At 40.9% G+C, this 22,420-nt stretch overlaps 1 protein-coding gene across 1 annotated transcript in view; it reads right to left on the bottom strand.

Moving 5' to 3' along the window:
* Positions 1-543: 543 nt before the first annotated feature.
* PPM1A (protein phosphatase, Mg2+/Mn2+ dependent 1A) overlaps positions 544-22,420 on the bottom strand; it is a 47,836-nt gene continuing 25,959 nt past the window's right edge. The window contains exons 3-6 of the mRNA XM_056547369.1: positions 22,206-22,323; positions 17,773-17,884; positions 10,598-10,655; positions 544-2,663 (exon numbers count right to left, since the gene is read on the bottom strand). Coding sequence (XP_056403344.1) covers positions 2,634-2,663; positions 10,598-10,655; positions 17,773-17,884; positions 22,206-22,323 — 318 coding nt within the window. The 3' untranslated portion in view covers positions 544-2,633. The remainder of the gene's footprint in view (positions 2,664-10,597; positions 10,656-17,772; positions 17,885-22,205; positions 22,324-22,420) is intronic.

Genomic DNA, 22,420 nt, shown 5'->3' with positions numbered 1-22,420 from the left:
GTGATTAGGAGTTCCAACAAATGATTTAAAAAAAAATAGGCATCAGTTGTCAGTCTTACACATTTTCTACTACAGAAACTGTGGAGATGAATAGGAAACCGCTACAAGACAATATGGTATCAGTTTCCATCCAGTATTTTTACTACCATGCCAGAAGCAAACAGCTTGATGGCTGTAGAAGTGGAAACTGGCCATAAATGAAGGCCTTAAAAAGGTAGATTAAATGTTACTAAAAGGGACTCTCTCAAATGGTTTATAATAAAACTCATTCACTCAACATCCCTCCCTTGCATTAAAATGTAAAATCCTTAAAAAAATAAAAATAAAAATGGTATATTATTGCAAACGTAGCAATTCACTCGAGAGACCACAATGTGCTTATATATGCTGGTATCATGTAAGTAAACTGCATCTGATCTACTTTACCATAAATTCCAGTATATATTTATAGTGCAAACCGCCATGTGACTTTACGCCTTTAGATAAAGGTAACATGATTGGCTGATACATTTGGATAAGAAAAAAATTGCACTGGTTCATAAATCTAGGAAAAAATAATTTACTAGTGAACTCAGACATTATTCAGTTATACGTTATCCTCCTGATCACATGCACATAAATCACTAAACTTAAAACATGATTACAACAACATTTTTCACTGTACAACAATGGAACATTTTGCAGTCTTTATTTGAAGTTAAATAAAAGAACTGTTTGGTGAGCAAAAAAAGAAAATAAAACAAAAAACACAAGTGTCTATGTTCTTCATTCATGCTTGCAAAGGAAACAAAATGGTAAAACAGAAAATTTCAGCACCTCAGTGATTAAGGATGTGGATCCAGAAACATTGTTACAGAAAACAAAACCAAATAAAATAGAGGAGCATTTAAAGCCACAACAGACAACTCTGTAGGGAAATCCCATTGTCTGTTGCCTTCATCTGTGGCCAATATGAACATGTTGCACCTGCAAAACTAAAATGGTGGTTGAGTGGCAAAACAGCTTCCCATCATTACATAGCTATTTCTACAATGTCCATACGTTGCAAGGACATGACTGACCGACCCCCCCATATGCTATTGGAGGAGAGTTGGAAGGAGTCCATATATATTAAATGGTCAGCCAATCCTGCCAAAATCAGTAGGTTTGACCAAAATGTATCTAAATGTGTATGGCCAGCTTAAGTAATTTTCCGCTATTACTTTAATAAATTCCTACTTTTCATCTACATGGGTTCTGCAGAACTCACACAATCTTGCAAATGTTTTCCTTTGTCTGCACTGTAATGGAAGAAGTTTGAGATCAACAATTTCGAAGGCTAAAAATTAAAAAAGGAAAGAAAATGATTTAAACTACAATAAAGGACAAAAAGGTGCACAAGTCTGCAGCTTTGTCTATTATACGGACAAAGTTTGCTTGGCTTACAAAAGGTACTGTCACAGTCATATTGGGTAGTACAAAACTAGTCATTAAACATTGACATGCTGCATACTTCAATTCACAAATACTGTTTAGTCACTACCTTTCACCATCATGAACTGGGGTAAATGAAGAATTCAATCAGGACTTCATTTTACCACAGGCAAATTTCAGGATGACACATATTGTTGCGTGAAATACCTTTTAACATACAGTCAAGTTGAAAAATGTAATTATTGTAATGAAAGGAAACGGGAGGTGGGGTGGCATGCTGTCCACCAATATATTTCACTTTCAATATGTATTAGTAAATCAATTTTTTCACTTGTCACAATCTTCAAAAAGGCAGACGAGAAATTACTCTTTAATGATTGTGTTTGTCAAATCAAGCTTTATTGATAAAATGGAATTCAAAACTCTCTGTAGCAGCAACAGACCCAGCTAGTGTAGTTATTATAAAAAGGGGAAAAAACTAAAGAAAAAAACAAAAACACACGAACGACACACACAACTGATTACCTGTTAATGGATCTGAATGTTTAAATTGTGGGTACATTTGTTCATAAAGACTGCATTCAGTCACATTTTAATATCAAAAAGGAACATTCTGTAATCAAATATGTCCAAGCCAAAAATCAAAGCTGTCAGAATTGAAGGCTCTTCACCCTGAAAAATACTGTACACTAAAGTTACAAGTCTATAAACAATGTAATAGGAACCCCCAGCTGGTTATGTTGCTGCTTTTTGCCCAATCTAAAACCATCACATTACCGGATAGGGTTAGATAACTGGTTGCATCACATAACAAGCTAGACCTCCTGTAACCTTTAGAGAAATTTGCAGTCCATAATTAAATATGACAATTTTGTACAAGGACAATTGCACTTTACAAAAAGGAAAAAAAAAAAATCATACAACAGAATTTGCTGGAGTCTGATTTACAACATGTATTGTCTGAAAGTACAACAAAATTCGATTTTACAAAAAAAAAAAATAAATGTATGTAGAGAAAGGGTGTCAGGAAAACAGTACAATATTCGGGGGCATTTGTACTGATGGGAGTTTTATTTTTCATCAAGCTCGCTCACCCATATATTCCCTTCTTTAAATGAAGAAAAAAAAAAAAGTTGAGGATGGACGCTAAGAAGGATCACTGAGGTTGGGCTGTATGTTCATTGAGGATGGATGTAAACTCCATTGCTAAACGGATACATTTACCACATGTCATCAGTTGACACAGAATCCTTAAAGTGAGAGAAAAGAAAGAAGAAAAAAAAAAAATTTTAGACACTCCAGTTTGCAAAATTTTTCAAGCAAGTGTTTTATCTAGACAATTCAAAACACTGTTTACCATCACAATACATTATTTTTATTGTCCCAATGCAACTGCGACAAAAAAGACTGAACTCAGTAATTAGTCTTGATCAAAAATATTTGCTTACACACCTCCATTTTGAAAGTGTTATGTGGGCTTTATAAATGGACTATCAATATAAGATCTGTGGAAGTCTGACTGCCGCACAGGGGGAATAAATATATAGCCATCCCTCCTGTGGCTCCTGGTCCAGTGCTGAGCCAGTTTCTGGCAAAAGCACCCCAGATTACATCCTGTACATTGTGCAAAGGAACAATATAGCTGGTCTCACTGGTAGGTCAAGTGCAAGAGGAAGGCCAGTGGGTGGCTTCAGAGGTCCTGTGCAGAACATTTTTGGGGGTACTTCCATTGGAGACCATGAAGTGGCAAAAGGCTGGACAGGGAAAGTGGAGGGGTATTGTGTATTTTGACCCCTTAAGGATGCAGGAATTTTTTATTTTTGCCTCCTCGCATTCTAATAGTCATGACACTTAAATTTCCACCTACAAACCCATATGAGGGCTTGCTTTTTGCATCACCATTTGTACCCCACTCATTTCACCGCCATGTATAGGGCAAAACAAAAAAAAAATTTGTGGGGTGAAATTGAAAAAACCTCAAAACCCTAAACTGGGGGCTTCTGTTCTCATGCAGCGCACTCCAATACAAATTACACTATATATCTTTAGTCTGTAGGTCCATACGATTACAATGATACCCAATTAATAGGAGTTCATTGTTTGCGCTGTGATTTGTATTTTATCACTACAATTTTTGTTTTGATGGGACTTTATGATTTATATATTTTTAAGAGACTACCAAAACTCAACTATTTTTTCACATTTAAGTCATTGACCGTGTGGTTTAAATAAAGTTATAATTTGTTTATTCTTGATTACATAATTTTATTAAAAGAAGGGGGGGTTCAAATTTTTAATAGGGAAGCACTGATCAATGTTATGGGTGCTCCATTAGTGCGGGGTGCCTGCACTACTAGAGCACCAATTGGACGAGATGCAGAAAGGAAAGACATCCGCTTGTTCTCTCAACTGATTGGGACAAAATCCTTCCTGAGCTAGTCAGCAACTATATTTGCAACATTTAGATGCCACAATCGACTTTGATCGCAGCATCTAAAAAGTGTTTATGCTTGACATCAGCCCGATTAACGACCGCAGCAGAGATCCACCAGGTATAAAGTGCGCTGCCTGTTTACACGTTTTCAAAAGCCTGTAAACCCCCTTTAAAAGGAGTAGTCTACTACAAAGTATTTCCAGTCCGCTGTGCCTGGGCTGCAAAATAAATAAATAAATAAATAAATATATTAACTTGCCTTCCTCCATAGCGCCGCTACAGCTGTTCGATCTTCCAATCCGGTCTTTTTCCTTCTTCCGTGTGCATGGATCGTCACAAGGGACATTGCTGCTGTCGGTGATAAGCTGAGCGCAGTGTGATGATCCGTGCACACGGAAGGAGGAAGAACAGGGCAGAGGACCAAACGGCTGTAGTGGCGAAACGGAGGAAGGAGAGTTAATTTTTTTTTTTGCAGCCTGGGCACAGACTGGAAATACTTTGCAATAGACTTCTCTAATATGTATACAGAGAAAAAGTCTGCATAGCTCAAGTAGACGCAAAAGTTTTAATTAAGACTATTTGGAAGTTACAAAGAGCAGAGAACTGACCGGTGATCTTGCAAAGAAAGGTGTGTTTTAGAAATAGGAAAAGATACAGGCATTAAAAACTTTTTTTTTGGGGGGGGGGGGCAGATCCTCCATTTTTATTTGTTATTTAACATAGAAGGTGTTAAATGCAACTCAATATTTATTCCCCTAATTCTAATGTATTTAAAAATATCCCATATGTGGAACGAGAGCCCTACAAGACTCGCACACCAGCCTCAGACATACTGCATAGATTTTGGGGTTTCCTTTTAGTTAGGATATTTTGTCAGCATCATATTACATTGTAGAGGCTTCAGGTGGCAAAATATTTTAGGGAGACAAGTTGACGTTTTCATTGGTACCATTCTGGAGTACAAGTGTTACTGATTTTACACAGGCTGATATGCTGACTAACTAGAATAGAGTACTGCAGGCCCTAAATATGGTGTTTACAAACTAGGGAGTGAATTCCAGTCATACAGTGATAATAGACAGTATAAGCATTCATTTCACAGTGGTTTCAACATTACATCAAAGGGGTACTCCAGGGAGGTATATATAGGGATATATATATATATATATATATATATATATATATATATATATATATATATATTATACTTTACTATATGTAGTAAAAGTATTATATCTCCAAAGCCGTTACCTGTAAACCATTCTGCCCAATATACATGGCTCCTTTGGCCCCTATTGTCTTGTCTGGCTGCTTGATATACTTTGCCATCCTTCCCTCCCCTTGCCTACATCTCACTGCAATCACTGCAGCACTGCCAGCTAGCTCTCCATCAGAGCAGCCTCCACCCTCCTGCTCTTAGTAGCAGAGGGAGATTCAGTGTCTGATTGGCTAAGGCTGCAAACTCCTCCCAGTTCTCAGCACTCAGTCAAGAGAGCATGACTCATCAGCGCAGGGCAGAAACCATGTGGTCTGTGTCTCTAAGGAGGGTGGGGGCTGCTTTCAGAGAGTGATTTGGACAGAGACAGAGTGGATGGCTACATGATGTCATTCCCTCACTTCATGCATATAAGTGACAACCAAAAGAGGAGAAACTGCTCTATATAACTAATGAATGATATTTAGACAATTAAAATAGGTTGATGAGAGGTAAAGGATGGGCTATGAATTTAGTTCCCCGAAGTACCCTTTAACAATAACATTTAAGTTTTAGGAGAAGAAAGAGTTTAAGAGGAGGTTTTTCACCCGTGCCTAAAGCCCAAAGGTTTAGTGATTGGGCCCCAGCCCACCTTTTCTTGAGGGTTTTTTGAAGCTGTTTTAGGTAACATTTTAGGAGTACATATAATTCAATCGCATTTTTTTTCATATTTATGCTGGTAGTATTAACAACATTTTTTTAAAATTTTGGGGACTTATGGTATTTACAATTATGTCCGTACAATTATGACAAAACCCAATTTATATACTTTATAATAGTTTATTACATTTACTCTATAAAATTTAATTTTTGAGCATTGCCATATTCTAAGAAACATAATTTTTACATTTTTTTCACCAACACAATTGTGTTGACTTTTGTAGGGGTATTATTTTTGGGTATATGATTGATATTAGAGATGAGCGAACTTACAGTAAATTTGATTCGTCACGAACTTCTAGGCTCGGCAGTTGAGGACTTATCCTGCATAAATTAGTTCAGCTTTCAGGTGCTCCGGTGGGCTGGAAAATGTGGATACAGTCCTAGGAGACTCTTTCCTAGGACTGTATCCACCTTTTCCAGCCCACCGGAGCACCTGAAAGCTGAACTAATTTATGCAGGATAAGTCCTCAACTGCCGAGCCGTTCGTGACTAATCAAATTTACTGTAAGTTCGCTCATCTCTAATTGATATATCTCTATATACATAACATTTTAAAAATATTTAGCATTTTTATGTTTTACACATTTTTATTACTCAACTGTTCACACATAATACAGTGCAATACACATCTGTACTGCGCTGTATTATGCCTGTCAATGTTACACTGCATAGTATAGCGGATGATACTCTGCATCAGGCAGAGCCTGACTGGCTTCTGTAACCATGACAACAGAGGCCATTCTCATAGTCCCTTTCTGCTGCTGGAAAAGTTACCCATGACATCTTTAATCACGTCATCCATAAGGGCAGCCATTTGCAGTAATGATACTATGCTTAATACAGCACTACAGCAGACTATGATTGACTGGCCTACTTACAGGTCACCATGTAGGAGGTTAAACTGAAGCTTGGTAAAGACAGACCGCTAGGAACAATTCTTTATCAATGCTGGAATCAGAGTTTTAATTCAGTTTCTTTAAAGTGTACCAGTCATTTAAAACAAAATGAAAAAAGTTTTTATAGGACAGGGTGGCCTCTCCACTGATCAGGAGAACAAGCAAGGAGAAGGTTCCCTGCTTAGGGAAGGATCTCAGTTCTTGCAGCCCTGTGGCCGTCCAAAGAAGATGGACGAAGATCACTGCAAGCGGTTAAGTTAAGCATGCAGTATTTTCTGATCAGTCGCAGCACCAAGACCCCAAATAATTAAACCTTTTGACATGTTCTTAGCGACAAGTACACTTCAGTCAAAATACAGGAAAGGATACAACGGAAACTAATGTACACTGCTCAAAAAAATTAATAATAGGGAACACATCCTAGATATGAATGAATGATCGTATGAAATACTTTTTTGTCTATACAAATTTATCAACCCATGGAGGTCTGGATATGGAGTCACTCAAAATCAAAGTGGAAAACCACACTACAGGCTGATACAACTTTAATGTCCTTACTTAAAACAAGTCAAAATGAGGCTCAGTAGTGTGTGTGTGTGTGGCCTCTACGTGCCCGTATGACCTCCCTACAATGGCTGGGCATGCTCCTGATGAGGTGGCGGATGATCTACTGAGGGATGTCCTCCCAGACCTGGACTAGAGCATCAGCCAACTCCTGGACAGTCTGTAGTGCAATGTGGCGTTGGTGGATGGAGCTAGCCATGATTTTGACAGCCACATGAGGTCTAGCATGGTCTTTCATTAGGAGGAACCCAGGGCTAACTGCACCAGCATATGGTCTCACAAGGGGTCTGAGGAACTAATCTCAGTACCTAATGGCAGTCAGGCTACTTCTGGCAAGCACATGGAGGGATGTGCGGCCCCCCAAAGAAATGCCACCCCACACCATTACTGACCCACCACCAAACCGGTCATGCTGGAAGATGTTGCAGGCAGAACGTACTATACAGCATATCTAGACTGTCACATGTGCTCAGCGTGAACCTGCTTTCATCTGTGAACAGCACAGGGCTCCAGTGGCGAATTTGCCAATCTTGGTGTTCTCCGGCAAATGCCAAACGCCCTGCACGATGTTGGACTGTAAGCACAACCTCCACCTGTGGACTTCAGACCCTCATACCAACCTCATGGAGTCTGTTTCTGACCGTTTGAGAAGACACAGGCACATTTGTGGCCTGCTGGAGGACATTTTGCAGGGCTCTTGCAGTGCTCCTCCTTGCACAAAGGCGGAGGTAGCAGTCCTCCTACGGCCTCCTCATCTCCTGATGTACTGGCCTGTCGCCTGGTAGCGCCTCCATGCTCTGGACACTAGGCTGACAGACAACAAACCTTGTCACAGCTCGCATTAATGTGCCATCCTGGATGAGCTGCACTACCTTGTGTGGGTTGTAGACTCAGTCTTATGCTACCACTAGAGGGAAAGCACCGTCAGCATTCAAAAGTGACCAAAACATCATCCAGGAAGCATAGGAACTGAGAAGTGGTCTGTGGTCACCATCTGCAGAACCACTTCTTTATTGGGGGGGGGGGGGGGGGGGCTATAATTTCCACCTTTTGTCTGTTCCATTTGCAAAACAACATGTGAAATTGACTGTCAATCAGTGTTACTTCCTGAGTGGACAGTGTGATTTCACAGAAGTCTCATTGACTTGGAGTTACATTGTGCTTTAGTGTTCCATTCATTTTTTTGAGTAGTGTATCAGTCTATGACTATATGATTATCCATTGCAGGCAATGGCAAAAAAATAAAAATAAAAAAAAGTAATTCTAACATAATATCTCCCAAAAGCAAAACTGATGTTGCAGGAGAGGGAAGTTAGAGTTAGGGCTGGGCGGTATGACCAAATATGTGTATCACAGTATTTTTTTTTTTAACTTATAGCGGTTCCACAGTATATAACGGTATTGTAGTTTTGCAACAGCTGGAGGTCCGCAGGTTGGAGACCACTGCTGTGCGCTCTATACCTATGCCCAGGCTGCAAAAGATACAGAAAATAAACTTTAACTTACCTATGTCGGCCACACGCTGGGGACGGGAACGTCGGACAGCAGTCAGCCTATCACCGGCCGCAGCAATGTCCCGCCTCGGCCAGTGATAGGCTGAGCTCACTGTCATGTAAGAAGTCGGCCAGAGCTCCTTACATGAGAGTGGTCTCAGCCTATCACCGACTGGGGCAGGACATCGCTCCGGCCGGTTATAGGCTGACGGCTGTCCGACGTAGGTGAGTTACAGTTTATTTTCTTTATCTTTTGCAGCCCGGGCATAGGGATACAGCGTAAAGCAGTGGTCTCAAACCTGCGGACCTCCAGCTTTTGCAAAACTACAACTCCCAGAATGCTCGGACAGCCAACTCCAATGCTGGGAGTTGTAATTTTGCAACATCTGGAAGTCTGCAGGTTGGAGACCACTGGCGTACAGTATAGAGTTCCAGTGCCTGCGGCCCCCAACAAAGAGGAGGAGGGCAGTGCTTGACATGTGTGAGTAGTACCCCGGCGGGCTGATAATTTGGGGGGGGGGGGGGTGCAGAACAGTGCTGGCGGAACATAGGATTAGTTCCCCGATGTGGGGACAGCTCTGCGCTGGGCTGATAATACATTCCCGAGGGGGAGGGGCCCAACCGGTATTGCGGTATGGGGGAAAATTCATAACGTGCAGCCCAAGAAATTCGGTATTCGGTATGAACCGGTATACCGCCCAGCCCTAGTTAGAGTAAAGCCGAATCTACAGTAAGACTTGCTGAACAAGCAACTAATTAATCAGCTTTTAATTTAGCCTTGTGAAAGTGATTCCTCTTTCCAATGACTTCTCAGGGTAATTGAAACACTTGTAGAACAGATCAACTTTCGCAACAATAAAGCTGTATACATCCCCCCTAGAGATGAGTGAACTTACAGCGATTCGATTTGTCACAAACTTCTCGGCTCGGCAGTTGCTGACTTTATCCTGCATACATTAGTTCAGCTTTCAGGTGCTCCGGTGGGCTGGAAAAGGTGGATACAGTCCTAGGAGAGAGTCTCCAGCCCACCGGAGCACCTAAAAGCTGAACTCCTTTATGCAGGCTAAAAAAAGTCAGCAACTGTCGAGCCGAGAAGTTCATGACGAATCGACTCACTAACTTCGATCATCTCTAATCATCTTAAATATCTCTGCAAGCAAGACATTTGTATTTATCCAGGCAGACCAATCGTTTTTTTGGATTTCAATTGTCTAAATCAGAAAATTCATAGTTTAATATTGACAGAAAATCATACCACCTCACACTACAAGAAGTTAAAGGGGAACTACTAATCTGAGAGGAAAACAAAAAGTTTTTCAAATCAACTGGTGCCAGACATTTATACAGATGTGAAAATTACTTCTTAGTAAAAATCTTAATCCTTCCAGTACTTAGCTGCAAGATGCTCCAGAGGATATTGGTCAGGCTTGAAAGAGCTACACAACTTTTTCTGGACATCCTGCAGCTCATAAGAACTGGAAGGCTTAAGATATTTAAATAAAAGTGTTTTACAATACTGTATAACTTTCTGGAACCAGTTGATTTTACACATATTTGGTTATACAACAAACAAGTATTGTGCAGAACATAGATATCCTAAACTCTTATTCACTATTGAAGCTAGCTCTAAATTTATTTCTGCAATTTAATGTTACTAGGTCAGGGGGCTACTTCAGGCCCCATTTATTGAATCTTGGAGCTCTGGGGACAGTGAGAAGCGGACTCATTTTGGATATTTGTGGGTAATCTGTATTGCCAATATGTCAACCAAAAAAGAAATAAATACTGTCCTGCCAATTTCTGCCCTATAGTAGTTTTTCTTGTATTAGAATTTTTCAAAAAGTTTTAGAAACACTGACATTTTTGGTAATATACTTACAGTGTCGTCATTTCTATATGGGTTCAGTTTGTTGTACACTGCTTCAATTACACTCTGCCTAAATCAAATTGTAAGAATTAAACAATCACAATAGTATTATAAATAACACAGGGGTGAGTCAGCATATAACAATCAGATGGTCATGTATCAAAGAATGCAAGCACTTCACTTAATCACACTGCTAAATGTGCTAGAACAAAGTCATTGCCACTGGTACCTGAGAACAGTAGCCTTTATTCAGTGCATGGAATAGATGAAACATTTGACACCTCCACTCAAACACAGGCTGCTATAAAAAGTAGTCTGCATTACGCACTCCCGAAAAGCAGGAAGCAGAGAAAGGAGGGCTTCTTTTATTTTAAGAGTCTAAAAATAAATGGCTAACAACAAATTTATAGGGTCATCTATAGTTTGTCAGAGAAATTTTTTTATAACCTCTGTAGCTTTAAAGGGGTTATCCAGGAAAATATATACACACACATTATATATATATATATATATATATACACATACATATACACATATATACACACATATACACATACATATATATATACATATACATAATATATATATATATACATATATATATATTACTTCTATAAAAAAAATATTAATCCTTTCAGTACTTATGAGCTTCTGAAGTTAACCCCTTAAGGACACATGACGTTCTCATACGTCTCCATTTCCGAGTCCTTAAGGACACATGACGTATGAGAACGTCATGTGTTTTACCGGCCCCCCGCAACCATCTGGAGCGGAGCCGGTCCCCGATGCCTGCTGAAATCGTTCAGCAGGCATCGGGGCATAACGCCCAGGGGGGTCATTATGACCCCCCATGTCGGCGATGGCCGCAGATCGCTGGACAATTCAGTCCAGCGATCTGCGGCGGATTCCGGGTCAATCGGGTCTCCAGTGACCCGATGACCCGGAATTATTGGCTGATCGGGGCCGTCAGAGACGGCCCCGAACAGCCAGAGCAAGCAGGGGTGAGGTGGCACTGGTGCCACCTCACGATCGCCCTGATTCGTCGGCCGGATTACCGGCCGACCAATCAGGGCGCCTGCTGCGGGTGTCACTCCCGCAACCCGCTCCGCCCCTCTTCCGGAGGACGTGAGCGGGTGCGGGACGTGCACCCCGGGTGCTGGGGACCCCGATCCCCGGTGCCCCTGTTGGGATCGGGGCCCCAGGAGCAGCGGCGGCGGCGGAGACGACGAGGGACTGACCTGGTGCAGCGAGGATCGTTGGAGGTGAGTGACAGCCTCCTGCTGTTGCTTAGCAACAGCTCCCAGCATGCAAAAAGGGCATGCTGGGAGCTGTAGTTATGCAACAGCAGGAGGCAGACCACCACAACTCCCAGCATGCCCTTATGGGCATGCTGGGACTTGTAGTTTTGCAACAGCTGGAGGCACATTCTTTCTATGGAAAAGTGTACCTTCAGCTGTTGTGTAACTACAACTCCCAGCTTGCACAATCAGCTAAAGTGCATGCTGGGAGTTGTAGTGGTGCATCTGGTGGTTGCATAACTACAACTCCCAGCATGCCCGTTGGCTGTCGGTGACTGCTGAGAGTTGTAGTTTTGCAACAGCTGAAGGCACACTGAGTTAAGTAGCAAACCAGTGTGTCTCCAGCTATTGCATAACTACAATCCCCAGCATCCCCAGCAGAAGTAGTATGCCTCCAGCTGTTGCATAACTACAACACCCAGCATGCCCTTCCGCTGTCCGTACATGCTGGGGGTTGTAGCTTTTGCAACAGCTGAAGGCACACTGGTTGCAAAACACTGAGTTTGTTACCAAACTCGGTGTTTCACAACCAGTGTGCCTCCAGCTGTTGCAAAACTACAACTCCCAGCATGCACTGAGACCGTACATGCTGGGAGTTGTAATTTGCAACAGCTGGATTTCCCCCCCCCCCAATGTGAACGTACAGGGTACACTCACATGGGCAGAGGATTACAGTAAGTATCCGGCTGCAAGTTTGAGCTGCGTCAAATTTTCTGCCGTAGCTCAAACTGCCAGCGAGAAACTACTGTGAACCCCCGCCCGTGCGACTGTACCCTTAAAACACTACACTACACTAACACACAATAAAATAAAAAGTAAAAAACACTACATATACACATACCCCTATACAACCCCCCTCCCCTCCCCAATAAAAATGAAAAACGTCTGGTACGCCACTGTTTCCAAAACGGAGCCTCCAGCTGTTGCAAAACAACTACTCCCAGTATTGCCAGATAGCCGTTGACTGTCCAGGCATTCTGGGAGTTTTACAACAGCTGGAGGCACCCTGTTTGGGAATCACTGGCGTAGAATACCCCTATGTCCACCCCTATGCAAGTCCCTAATTTAGGCCTCAAATGCGCATGGCGCTCTCACTTTGGAGCCCTGTCGTATTTCAAGGCAACAGTTTAGAGTCACATATGGGGTATCGCCGTACGCGGGAGAAATTGGGCTTCAAATTTTGGGGGGTATTTTCTGCTATTACCATTTTTAAAATTGTAAAAATTTTGGGAAACCAAGCATTTTAGGTAAAAAAATATATATATTTTTTTACATATGCAAAAGTCGTGAAACACCTGTAGGGTATTAAGGTTCACATTACCCCTTGTTACGTTCCCCGAGGGGTCTAGTTTCCAAAATGGTATGCCATGTGTTTTTTTTTTTTGCTGTTCTGGCACCATAGGGGCTTCCTAAATGCGGCATGCCCCCAGAGCAAAATTTGCTTTCAAAAAGCCAAATGTGACTCCTTCTCTTCTGAGACCTGTAGTGCGCCAGCAGAGCACTTTTCACCCCCATGCGAGGTGTTTTCTGTATCGGGAGAAATTGGGCTTCAAATTTTGGGGGGTATTTTCTGCTATTACCCTTTTTAAAATGTAAAATTTTTGGGAAACCAAGCATTTTAGGTAAAAAAAATATATTTTTTTTTTACATATGCAAAAGTCGTGAATCACCTGTAGGGTATTAAGGTTCACTTTACCCCTTGTTACGTTCCCTGAGGGGTCTAGTTTCCAAAATGGTATGCCATGTGTTTTTTTTTGCTGTCCTGACACCATAGGGGCTTCCTAAATGCGGCATGCCCCCCAAAAACCATTTGTCGCTCCTTCCCTTCTGAGCCCTCTACTGCGCCCGCCGAACAATTAACATAGACATATGAGGTATGTGCTTACTCGAGAGAAATTGGGTTTCAAATACAAGTAAAAATTTTCTCCTTTTTATCCCTTGCAAAAATTCAAAAATTGGGTCTACAAGAACATGCGAGTGTAAAAAATGAAGATTTTGAATTTTCTCCTTCACTTTGCTGCTATTCCTGTGAAACACCTAAAGGGTTAATACACTTACTGAATGTTTTTTTGAATACTTTAGGGGGTGTAGTTTTTATAATGGGGTCTTTTATGGGGTATTTCTAATATGAAGACCCTTCAAATCCACTTCAAAACTGAACTGGTCCCTGAAAAATAGTGAGTTTGAAAATTTTGTGAAAAATTTCAAAATTGCTACTGAACTTTGAAGCCCTCTGGTGTCTTCCAAAAGTAAAAACTCATAAATTTTATGATGCAAACATAAAGTAGACATATTGTATATGTGAACCCAAAAAAAATATAATTTGAATATCCATTTTCCTTACAAGCAGAGAGCTTCAAAGTTAGAAAAATGCAAAATTTTCATTTTTTTCATCAAATTTTGGGATTTTTCACCAAGAAAGGATGCAATTTACCATAAAATTTTACCACTAAATTAAAGTAGAATATGTCACGAAAAAACAATCTCGGAATCAGAATGATAACTAAAAGCATTCCAGAGTTATTAATGTTTAAAGTGACAGTGGTCAGAATTGCAAAAAACGCTCCGGTCCTTAAGGTATAAAATGGCCTGGTCCTTAAGGGGTTAAAGGAGATATCCAGTGGTGAACAACTTATCCCCTATCCTAAGGATAGGGGATAAGTTGCAGATCGCAGGGGGTTCGACCGCTGGGGCCCCCCGCGATCTCCTGTACGGAGCCTGGACAGCCCGCGGGAAGGGGGCGTGTCGACCTCTGCACGAAGCGGCGGCCGACACACCCCCTCAATACAACTCTATGGCAGAGCCGGAGCGCTGCCTTCGGCAATCTTCGGCTCTGCCATAGAGATGTATTGAGGGGGCGTGTCGGCCGCCGCTTCGTGCGATGGTTGACACCTGATATCTGGCCGGAGAGCCTGGCCCCCGTACAGAGAGATCGCAGGGGGCCCAAGCAGTCGGACCCCCGCGATCTCAAACTTATCCCCTATCCTTATGATAGGGGATAAGTTTTTCACCACTGGACTACCCCTTTAAGGTTGTTCTTTTCTGTCTAAGTGCTCTCTGATGACACCTGTCTCGGGAAACGCCCAGTTTAGAAGAGGTTTGCTATGGGGATTTGCTTCTAAACTGTGCGTTTCCCCGAGACATGTCATCAGAGAGCACTTCGACAGAAAAGAACAACCTTCAGAAGCTCATAAGTACTGAAAGGATTACGATTTTTTAATAGAAGTAATTTAAAAATCTGTTTAACTTTCTGGAGCCAGTTGATATATATATAAAAACGTTTTTTTTCCTGGAATACCCCTTTAAGGCTTGTAACAATAACTTGCCATAAACATTGAAGATTTTGTTCCTGTCTCAAAGTGATGGCATATTGCTCGGTTATGCCATCACTTCATGATCAGTGAGAGGCATGACCTCTTAAGACCCACACAGGGTCTGAGAATAAAGGGCATGCAATGCTGATTGAGAAGAGACTGCAGAGCTGTTAGTTCTGCAGTCATCCCCACTGACTTAAATGGGGCTGCATAGCTGGATGTGCCGTAGAGCAGGGGATACTTTGAAGGAGATGCAGCATTGTGTCCCTTCATGCTCAGAATCAGTGTAAATACCAGAGCAGAGATTCTACCAATCAAAGTGATGGCACCGCCTACAAATATTCCACCACTTTATAAAAAGGGGTTTTCAAGTCACAGCATATCAACAGTCTATAGCAGTGATCTTCAACATGCGGACCTCCAGATGTTGGAAAACTACAACTCCCAGCATGCTCGGACAGCCAACGGCTTTACGGGCATGCTTGGAGTTGTAGTTTTGCAACATCTGGAGGTCCGCAGGTTGAAGACCACTGGTCTATAGGATATTAGATAAAAAGTCCCAGAAAACCTCTTTAAAGCCAGACAATATATTTCAATAGATATTCATAGAAACAGATAAAAAAAAAAAAATGTCAAGCGGCACCACCAGCAAAACCTCTTGCCCTCCTACAAGGAAGATATCAAGGGGACAAGAGGGAGAAAATTGCATCCATTGATTTATAGTCTATGCAGTTTTTGTGAAGGAAAGGGTTGTGTAGAGGGGGAAGGTGTTTATATAAAAAACAAACTTAAAACAAAAAGGAGCAGGGAAATGCACCTTGCACAACACACAAAACAGATCATGCTACACATACGTATGCCACAATTTATAAAAAAAATAAGTTTATTACTTCCCTCTAGGAAAATTCATGTGTGGTCAGTAGTTTCACCCCCCAGCCTGATTCACAGCCCTCTACTTCTATTTACTTCTCATAAGCCTAGCCATTACATCCCTTTGGAAACAAAATCTCTGCCCATTTGGCCACTCAGAAAAAGTGCACAGTGCAGTTGGGCAATGTTCACACAGCCGTTCCCCCCCCCCCCCCCCCCCCGTTCATATTTTCTCCGTTATTGCCTCGTAAATGGACCATTCTAACAACGGATGCCAACTGATGCAAAGGGATGCAATTTAGAGATATCCGTTTGAATCCGTTTTTCATTCGTTAGTATCAGCCGTCAGCAGACTGCCGCAGCCGGGATTACTACTACTCCCATCATGGGACAGATGGAACAGACTTCTTCCCATAATGGGAGTAGTAGTTGCCTTGCTGCGGGAGTCTTCAGATGGCTGGGGAGGCTACATTAGTGTTTGTACTACTACCCCCATCATGGAACAGCGTATGTTTCATGTTTGGGGGTGGAGGTGGGGGGTAGTAGTACAGGGGATAAGGGATTGATTGCACTGGGTCTCCCTTTTGAGACCTGATGCGATCATCAGTTATAAAGCAGGGGAGCAGGCGGCATGCTGCACTCCCTTGCGATTTATATACTACTGAGTAAACTTTAATTTTGAAATCCCTGCCGGGAGCCCTGAATGTCCGGCTCCGAGGAGCCATTCAGGGCTCCCGGCGGGGTTTTTAAAGGACTACTTTGTCCCCCAAATTTATGCCCCCATGCATGTTTATAATAATTCATTGGCCCAGTGTGTTTATCCTTATCTGCCCCAGTGTCCTTATTCCCCCTCCCGCTGCCTGCCTAATCTTCTTGGAGCAGGGCAGCAGCTGGACATGTTGGGAACCGGCGGTAGTGAATGAATGAATGAATGAATTCATTCGCCGCCGCCCGACAGGTCATCGTTGCTGCCCTGCTCCTAGCGCAATAAGCGACATGTCCCGGCGCTGATTGCACTAGGAACAGGGCAGCGGAGATGTGTCGGGCGGGGGCGAATGAAATAATGAATGAAGCCTACATGCGGGACATACGGCTTCATTCATTTACCTCTGCCGGTTCCCGACATATGCCGCTGCTGCCCTGCTCCAAGAAGAAGATGAGGAGCAGGCAGCGGGAGAGGAAATAAGGACACTGGAGTGGGAGAGATAAGGATAAGCACACTGGGGCCAACGATTATAAACATGCATGGGGGTATGAATTTGGAGGACAAAGTAGTTTAAAAACCCTGCCGGGAGCCCTGCATGACTCTTCTGTGCCAGCAATTCAGGGCTCCCGGATGGGGATTTCAAAAAAAGTTTACACAATAGTATATACATTGCAAGGGATCAGAGCATGCCTCCCGTTCCCCTGCTTTATAACTGCTGATCGCATCGGGTCTCGGAAGTGAGACCCGATGTGCTAAATCACTTATCCCCTGTACTTCTACCCCCAACATGGAACAGACTGTTCCATGATGGGGGTAGTAGAACAAAGACATTTCTTTTGTAGTGGCCATAGCAAAAGAAAAGAAAGCATAAGGAAATGCATCCATTAGCAAGCCAAATACAGTAAGAAGGTGTATGTCATTTAAACTTATTTTTTAAATGTGGCATAGTTATTCCTACACATATATTTAACAGATCACAAAATGCTCAGGTTAACTCACTTGCTTGCCAATTCACCTCCAGGTGGGAGGTTAGGGATGTTCTCAGTGGCTAATGTACGCATCACATGGACTAAGTCTGGTACACCTTCTTCACCCTGCTTCTTTATGATCTCTAGGAATTAGAAGTACTCGTTTTGTAAGTGCTATTCAAATGTAACCAGCTTCAAGTATAGCTAACCATTACAATCATGCAAAGGAATGCAGTATGGTGCGACAGGATAAGATGCCTTCTGTGAGTCATATTAAACATGTTACACAGAAAAATCAATTAACATTTTAACCTACAGATAAATCTTCCTTGTTTGAAGCCGTATGCTGTTTTACACATATACGTCAAGTTAATGTAAGAGCTAATTTTTATTTTTTTAGTACATCAGATCATCCACACACAAACAAAAAATAAACATGTTTTACACAATAATTTTTGCTTCTAAATAAAATGCAAAGATATCAGATTTGTTTTGCCAAATTATTTTATTGTGTAAAGTTAACATCTAAATTGAAATCTACAAAGGTTCTATTGCTGAAATTAAATATACAAAAATAAAAAGTATGATCTCTAGACAAGAACATCCTGGAAGAGGATTACATATAAACAGTCTGCACTAAACATGTACATTAGATTTGTGAGCTATAGATAGATACAGGTGACAAAATAAAAAAAGTCAATAAAAAGAGGAAATATATAAAAATAGAGAAACCCACAAAATATTCATCCCAAAACCCAAAGAATACCACTGATATTCGGCAACTATTTTTTTCTGTAGATTAAGGATATGTTCACATTTTCCCAATTCAAAACAACAAACTGTCACTTGTTGTTTGGATTTAAATCCAGATCACAATCATGGGTGGCAGCTTGTGGGTTGATTTTGGAGAATATGCACCAAATTCCCCAAAGGAGAAAAAGAGCTCCTGTGTGAACATAGCCTTAAGACCACAGTATTAAAACATTAAATATGCTTACTTTTAGGCTATTATAGCCTTTTTTCCTGCATAGTTGTACTAAAAAGGAATGCTTTTTTTATTCTTGAGACTATTTTCCATAACTTTTCTCAAAAAGGAAAGCTATGGAAATGTATAGTTCTTTAAGACATTAACTTTTAACAGTGAACACAAGCTGTATTTTTACATCAGCACTGATGTTTAAACAGCAGAAGTCCAGGTAGACTTAATACCCCATAACAATACTGGGTAAAAAACTGTACAGTATTATGGGGCAAACATGATACTTATATTGCCATCTGATCACAGTAGTGTATACTGAGGTTATTTTATAGCTATGTGATCCTACTGATTTCCATGTGGCATACACCTTATGGGTACACAAAGCCCATATTGGCGCAGAAAGTGCTTTGTGTGCTTTATATAGTAAAACTAACTGGAAAATAAGACGTATAAACTACACTTTACACAATCGGTGACCCAAAAGTACTAAAAGAGGGGAATTTCTAATAATCCATCTCATCCAACTACAAAACTATGCAGAACATTTTACAAGAGGTTTTAGGTTTAGGCCAGGACTAGAGACTTTTCATAGCTATACTGGAGACTGGAGCCAAGTACAACTATAGACAATGAATGGAGACTCTGGACCCTATTCTCAAGTTTGTGGGGTCTTAACATAACCTCCACAATCACACTTATGGTTGGAGACCCCTTTAATTATACACATTGGTCTATCCTCAAGTTGGGTAGCACAGCAGGATTACAACTTCTAACCCATCCACTAAGCACAAGAGATAAATTTCATATAAAAACCACAAAGTGCCGCAACATCAATTCGGAATTGGATTTTCAGTAAACAATGCTGCTGTTCCCAGTACTGTGTGTTCTTTCATAAAACTAGTAAGACAATACAAAACATGGTCTTCCATTATGTTTAGAAGACCCACTGCATCAAGGCTGAATCTTTAAAGGGGTTATACAGGCTTTTAAAACTGCTGGCCTATCCTCCGAATATTAGCTGAGGAGGATCTGACCCTAGTCACCCCTATTAGCTGTTGAATAGATCACTTTAGCGCAGCAGCGTCTATTGTGTTCTTAAATAGACTGCAGCGTGCACCATGGCCCCTTCAAACAGCTGATTGGTGAGGTTACCAAGAATTGGACTACAACCCAAGGTCACCTGTCCCTGAACACCTGAGCAGTATTTTATAATTCTTTGTCAGTCGTCAGGGCTGATTGAAGGTCCTTTCTAACACTTAAAGTGCCATATGACGTCAGTACTAAACTCCAAAAAGTAACAAACAAGACTTAAAAATCAAATACTGTGTATATTCTAGGAACCAATGTAAAAATACTTAGCAGGATCATACTTTTAGTTTTTATCCATTTTAAAAGAAAGTAGGACAAGCAATAGTGTCATTAAAATAAACTTTTGACATGTTGTCTAGACATGTCAAAAGTTTAGATCACACAGGGTTTCCGTCCAATTCACCCAGCTATTACTCTCGATTGCAGAGCCTAACTTATCTAACCTGATTTAAAATGTTTGACAAGTCTTGACAACATGTCAAAAGTTTATTTTAGTGATAGTATTGCTTTAAAGCTTAAAAAGTAATTATGTCAATGAGGGAATAGATCATGGGGGAGATTTATCAAAACCTGTCCAGAGGAAAAGTTGCTTAGTTGACCATAGCAACCAATCAGATCGCTTCTTTCATTTTTAACGAAGCCTATGCAAAATGAAAGCAGCAATCTGATTGGTTGCTATGGGCAACTCAGCAACTTTTCTTCTGGACAGGTTTTAATAAGTCACCCCCATATTTATACTGCCTTTTTTTGTGCACTTTTTTTTTTTATAAAGGATTAATGCAAAAATCTACTGACTTTCACTTCCACAGTTTGGGCTATTTTATCAAAACTCCTTCGTAAGAAGTCAAAATTGCTTTGACTCTTGCAATGGTATCAGATTTATCAAATCACACGCACTTCAGTCCAGACCACACTTTGAATAAAGTTAAGCATATTTTTTTTCCCCCTACAGTGCACACATTTCTCACAATCCTACATAGGTGAATAATGTCATCAGAAGCTGAGTGTGCAGGCTATGCTTTTATCCAGAATATCTTATATTATATAAATGCCTCACAATTAATAGCAGATTCATGTTTAAAAAGAAAAAACTTATCAGGGTTACCCACACTAATCTATTGGTACAAGTGTGTAGTGTGCGTGACACTGATGACAACCATATTTACCGGCCCCCGTTCCGTGGTCCCGCTGTCCTGCTATCTTGCGCCGTCGGAGCTTCCTATAATCGCCGCTGCTGTTTCTCTATTGGTCCCCGCTGAGAGCAGGCTTGTGGAAAGAGCAGTGGTGTTGCCAGGAAGCTCCGCCCATGCCCCAAGTATGCCACTTTTACAGAAGATATGGAGCAAGATAATGGGACAATGGAACCACAGAACGGGGACAGGTAAGTATGGTTGTCATCAGTGTCACCCGCACTACACACCTGTACCAACAAGTTAGTGTGGGTAACACCGATGACAGTTTTCCTAATTTAAAATTTTCTGACAGTGTACATTCTGAGAGTTGCATCAGCCTTTAATTACACCTCTCCCTTCATAAATATTTATATGCCCATTCGTCAGCAGATAGCCAATACCTGCTTTGACCTCAAAATCACATACCTAAATATTTATAAATGTCTATACTGTGCTGTTCCCTGAAAGAATACCACATAGCTATTTCTATATGAATATAATGTTATGCTCCTAGGTATCTTATTAATGGCACAAAAATGTGGTAACTATGCTCTATCACAGGACACAGCAATGAGCACCTCTGCTATTAATGTTACTTATACCAACACACACACACACTTACCCAAACAGTAACGAACATTAGATTTTTTTTAAACAGTGCAAATTTATAGAAAACCCTACTAGAAAGAAAACGTTATTACTGATATGTATCCATCTTAAACTATACTTAGTGTCCATTCATGGAGCAGGAACTTAGCACTGCAATTCTAAAGTGTTCACCTTACAAAGCATGCTGCAGTGCTCTGAATAACAATGCTTCGTAACTTCCCAATAAACAAAGCTAACTCAATAATAGTCAATAAAATCAAATTATCTGCAAAGAATTACATACTAGAACATAGGAAGTGGTGTTATTGTACAAACACTATTAATTTGTAAATCACAAAGTTAACTGTGATTTTTCCCCCCCAATATACAAACAACTATGCATCTGTGGATATGGAACATCCCTGAAATGTATACAGTTTGTTTTATTTTTTTTAATCTTTAGAAATAGTCATATTTTTCAAAGATTTAAAAATGGTGTCAGTACACAATATATAGCTCATATATAGATTGTAGTGAACTGTGATAGCCACATTTACATGGCACTTGAAGGCATGTTTAACAAAAAAAAAAAAAAAAACTATTCATTAGGTTACTTATTTTGGTTAAATGATCCACCTTCTACTCTGCTTTCCAGGTACTTGTCCAATTCTGCTTCTCTTTTCACTGCCTCAGGAGATACCTTTGGAGCACTTGGAAAACAGATCAGTATGACACTCATGTTGTCTCTGCTTCCCTAGAAGGAGAAAAGAGAAATAAAAACTTTGTAAAAGCAGATCTTATTTTTTTTACACCATCGATCTTGAAGTCATTCGTTGCATCCACTGACTTAA

This window comes from Hyla sarda, chromosome 11 (genome assembly GCF_029499605.1).
Source record: "Hyla sarda isolate aHylSar1 chromosome 11, aHylSar1.hap1, whole genome shotgun sequence".
Lineage (NCBI taxonomy): Eukaryota > Metazoa > Chordata > Amphibia > Anura > Hylidae > Hyla > Hyla sarda.
The sequence above is the reverse complement of the archived record's forward strand: the minus strand, read 5'-3'. Positions and strand labels throughout refer to the sequence as shown.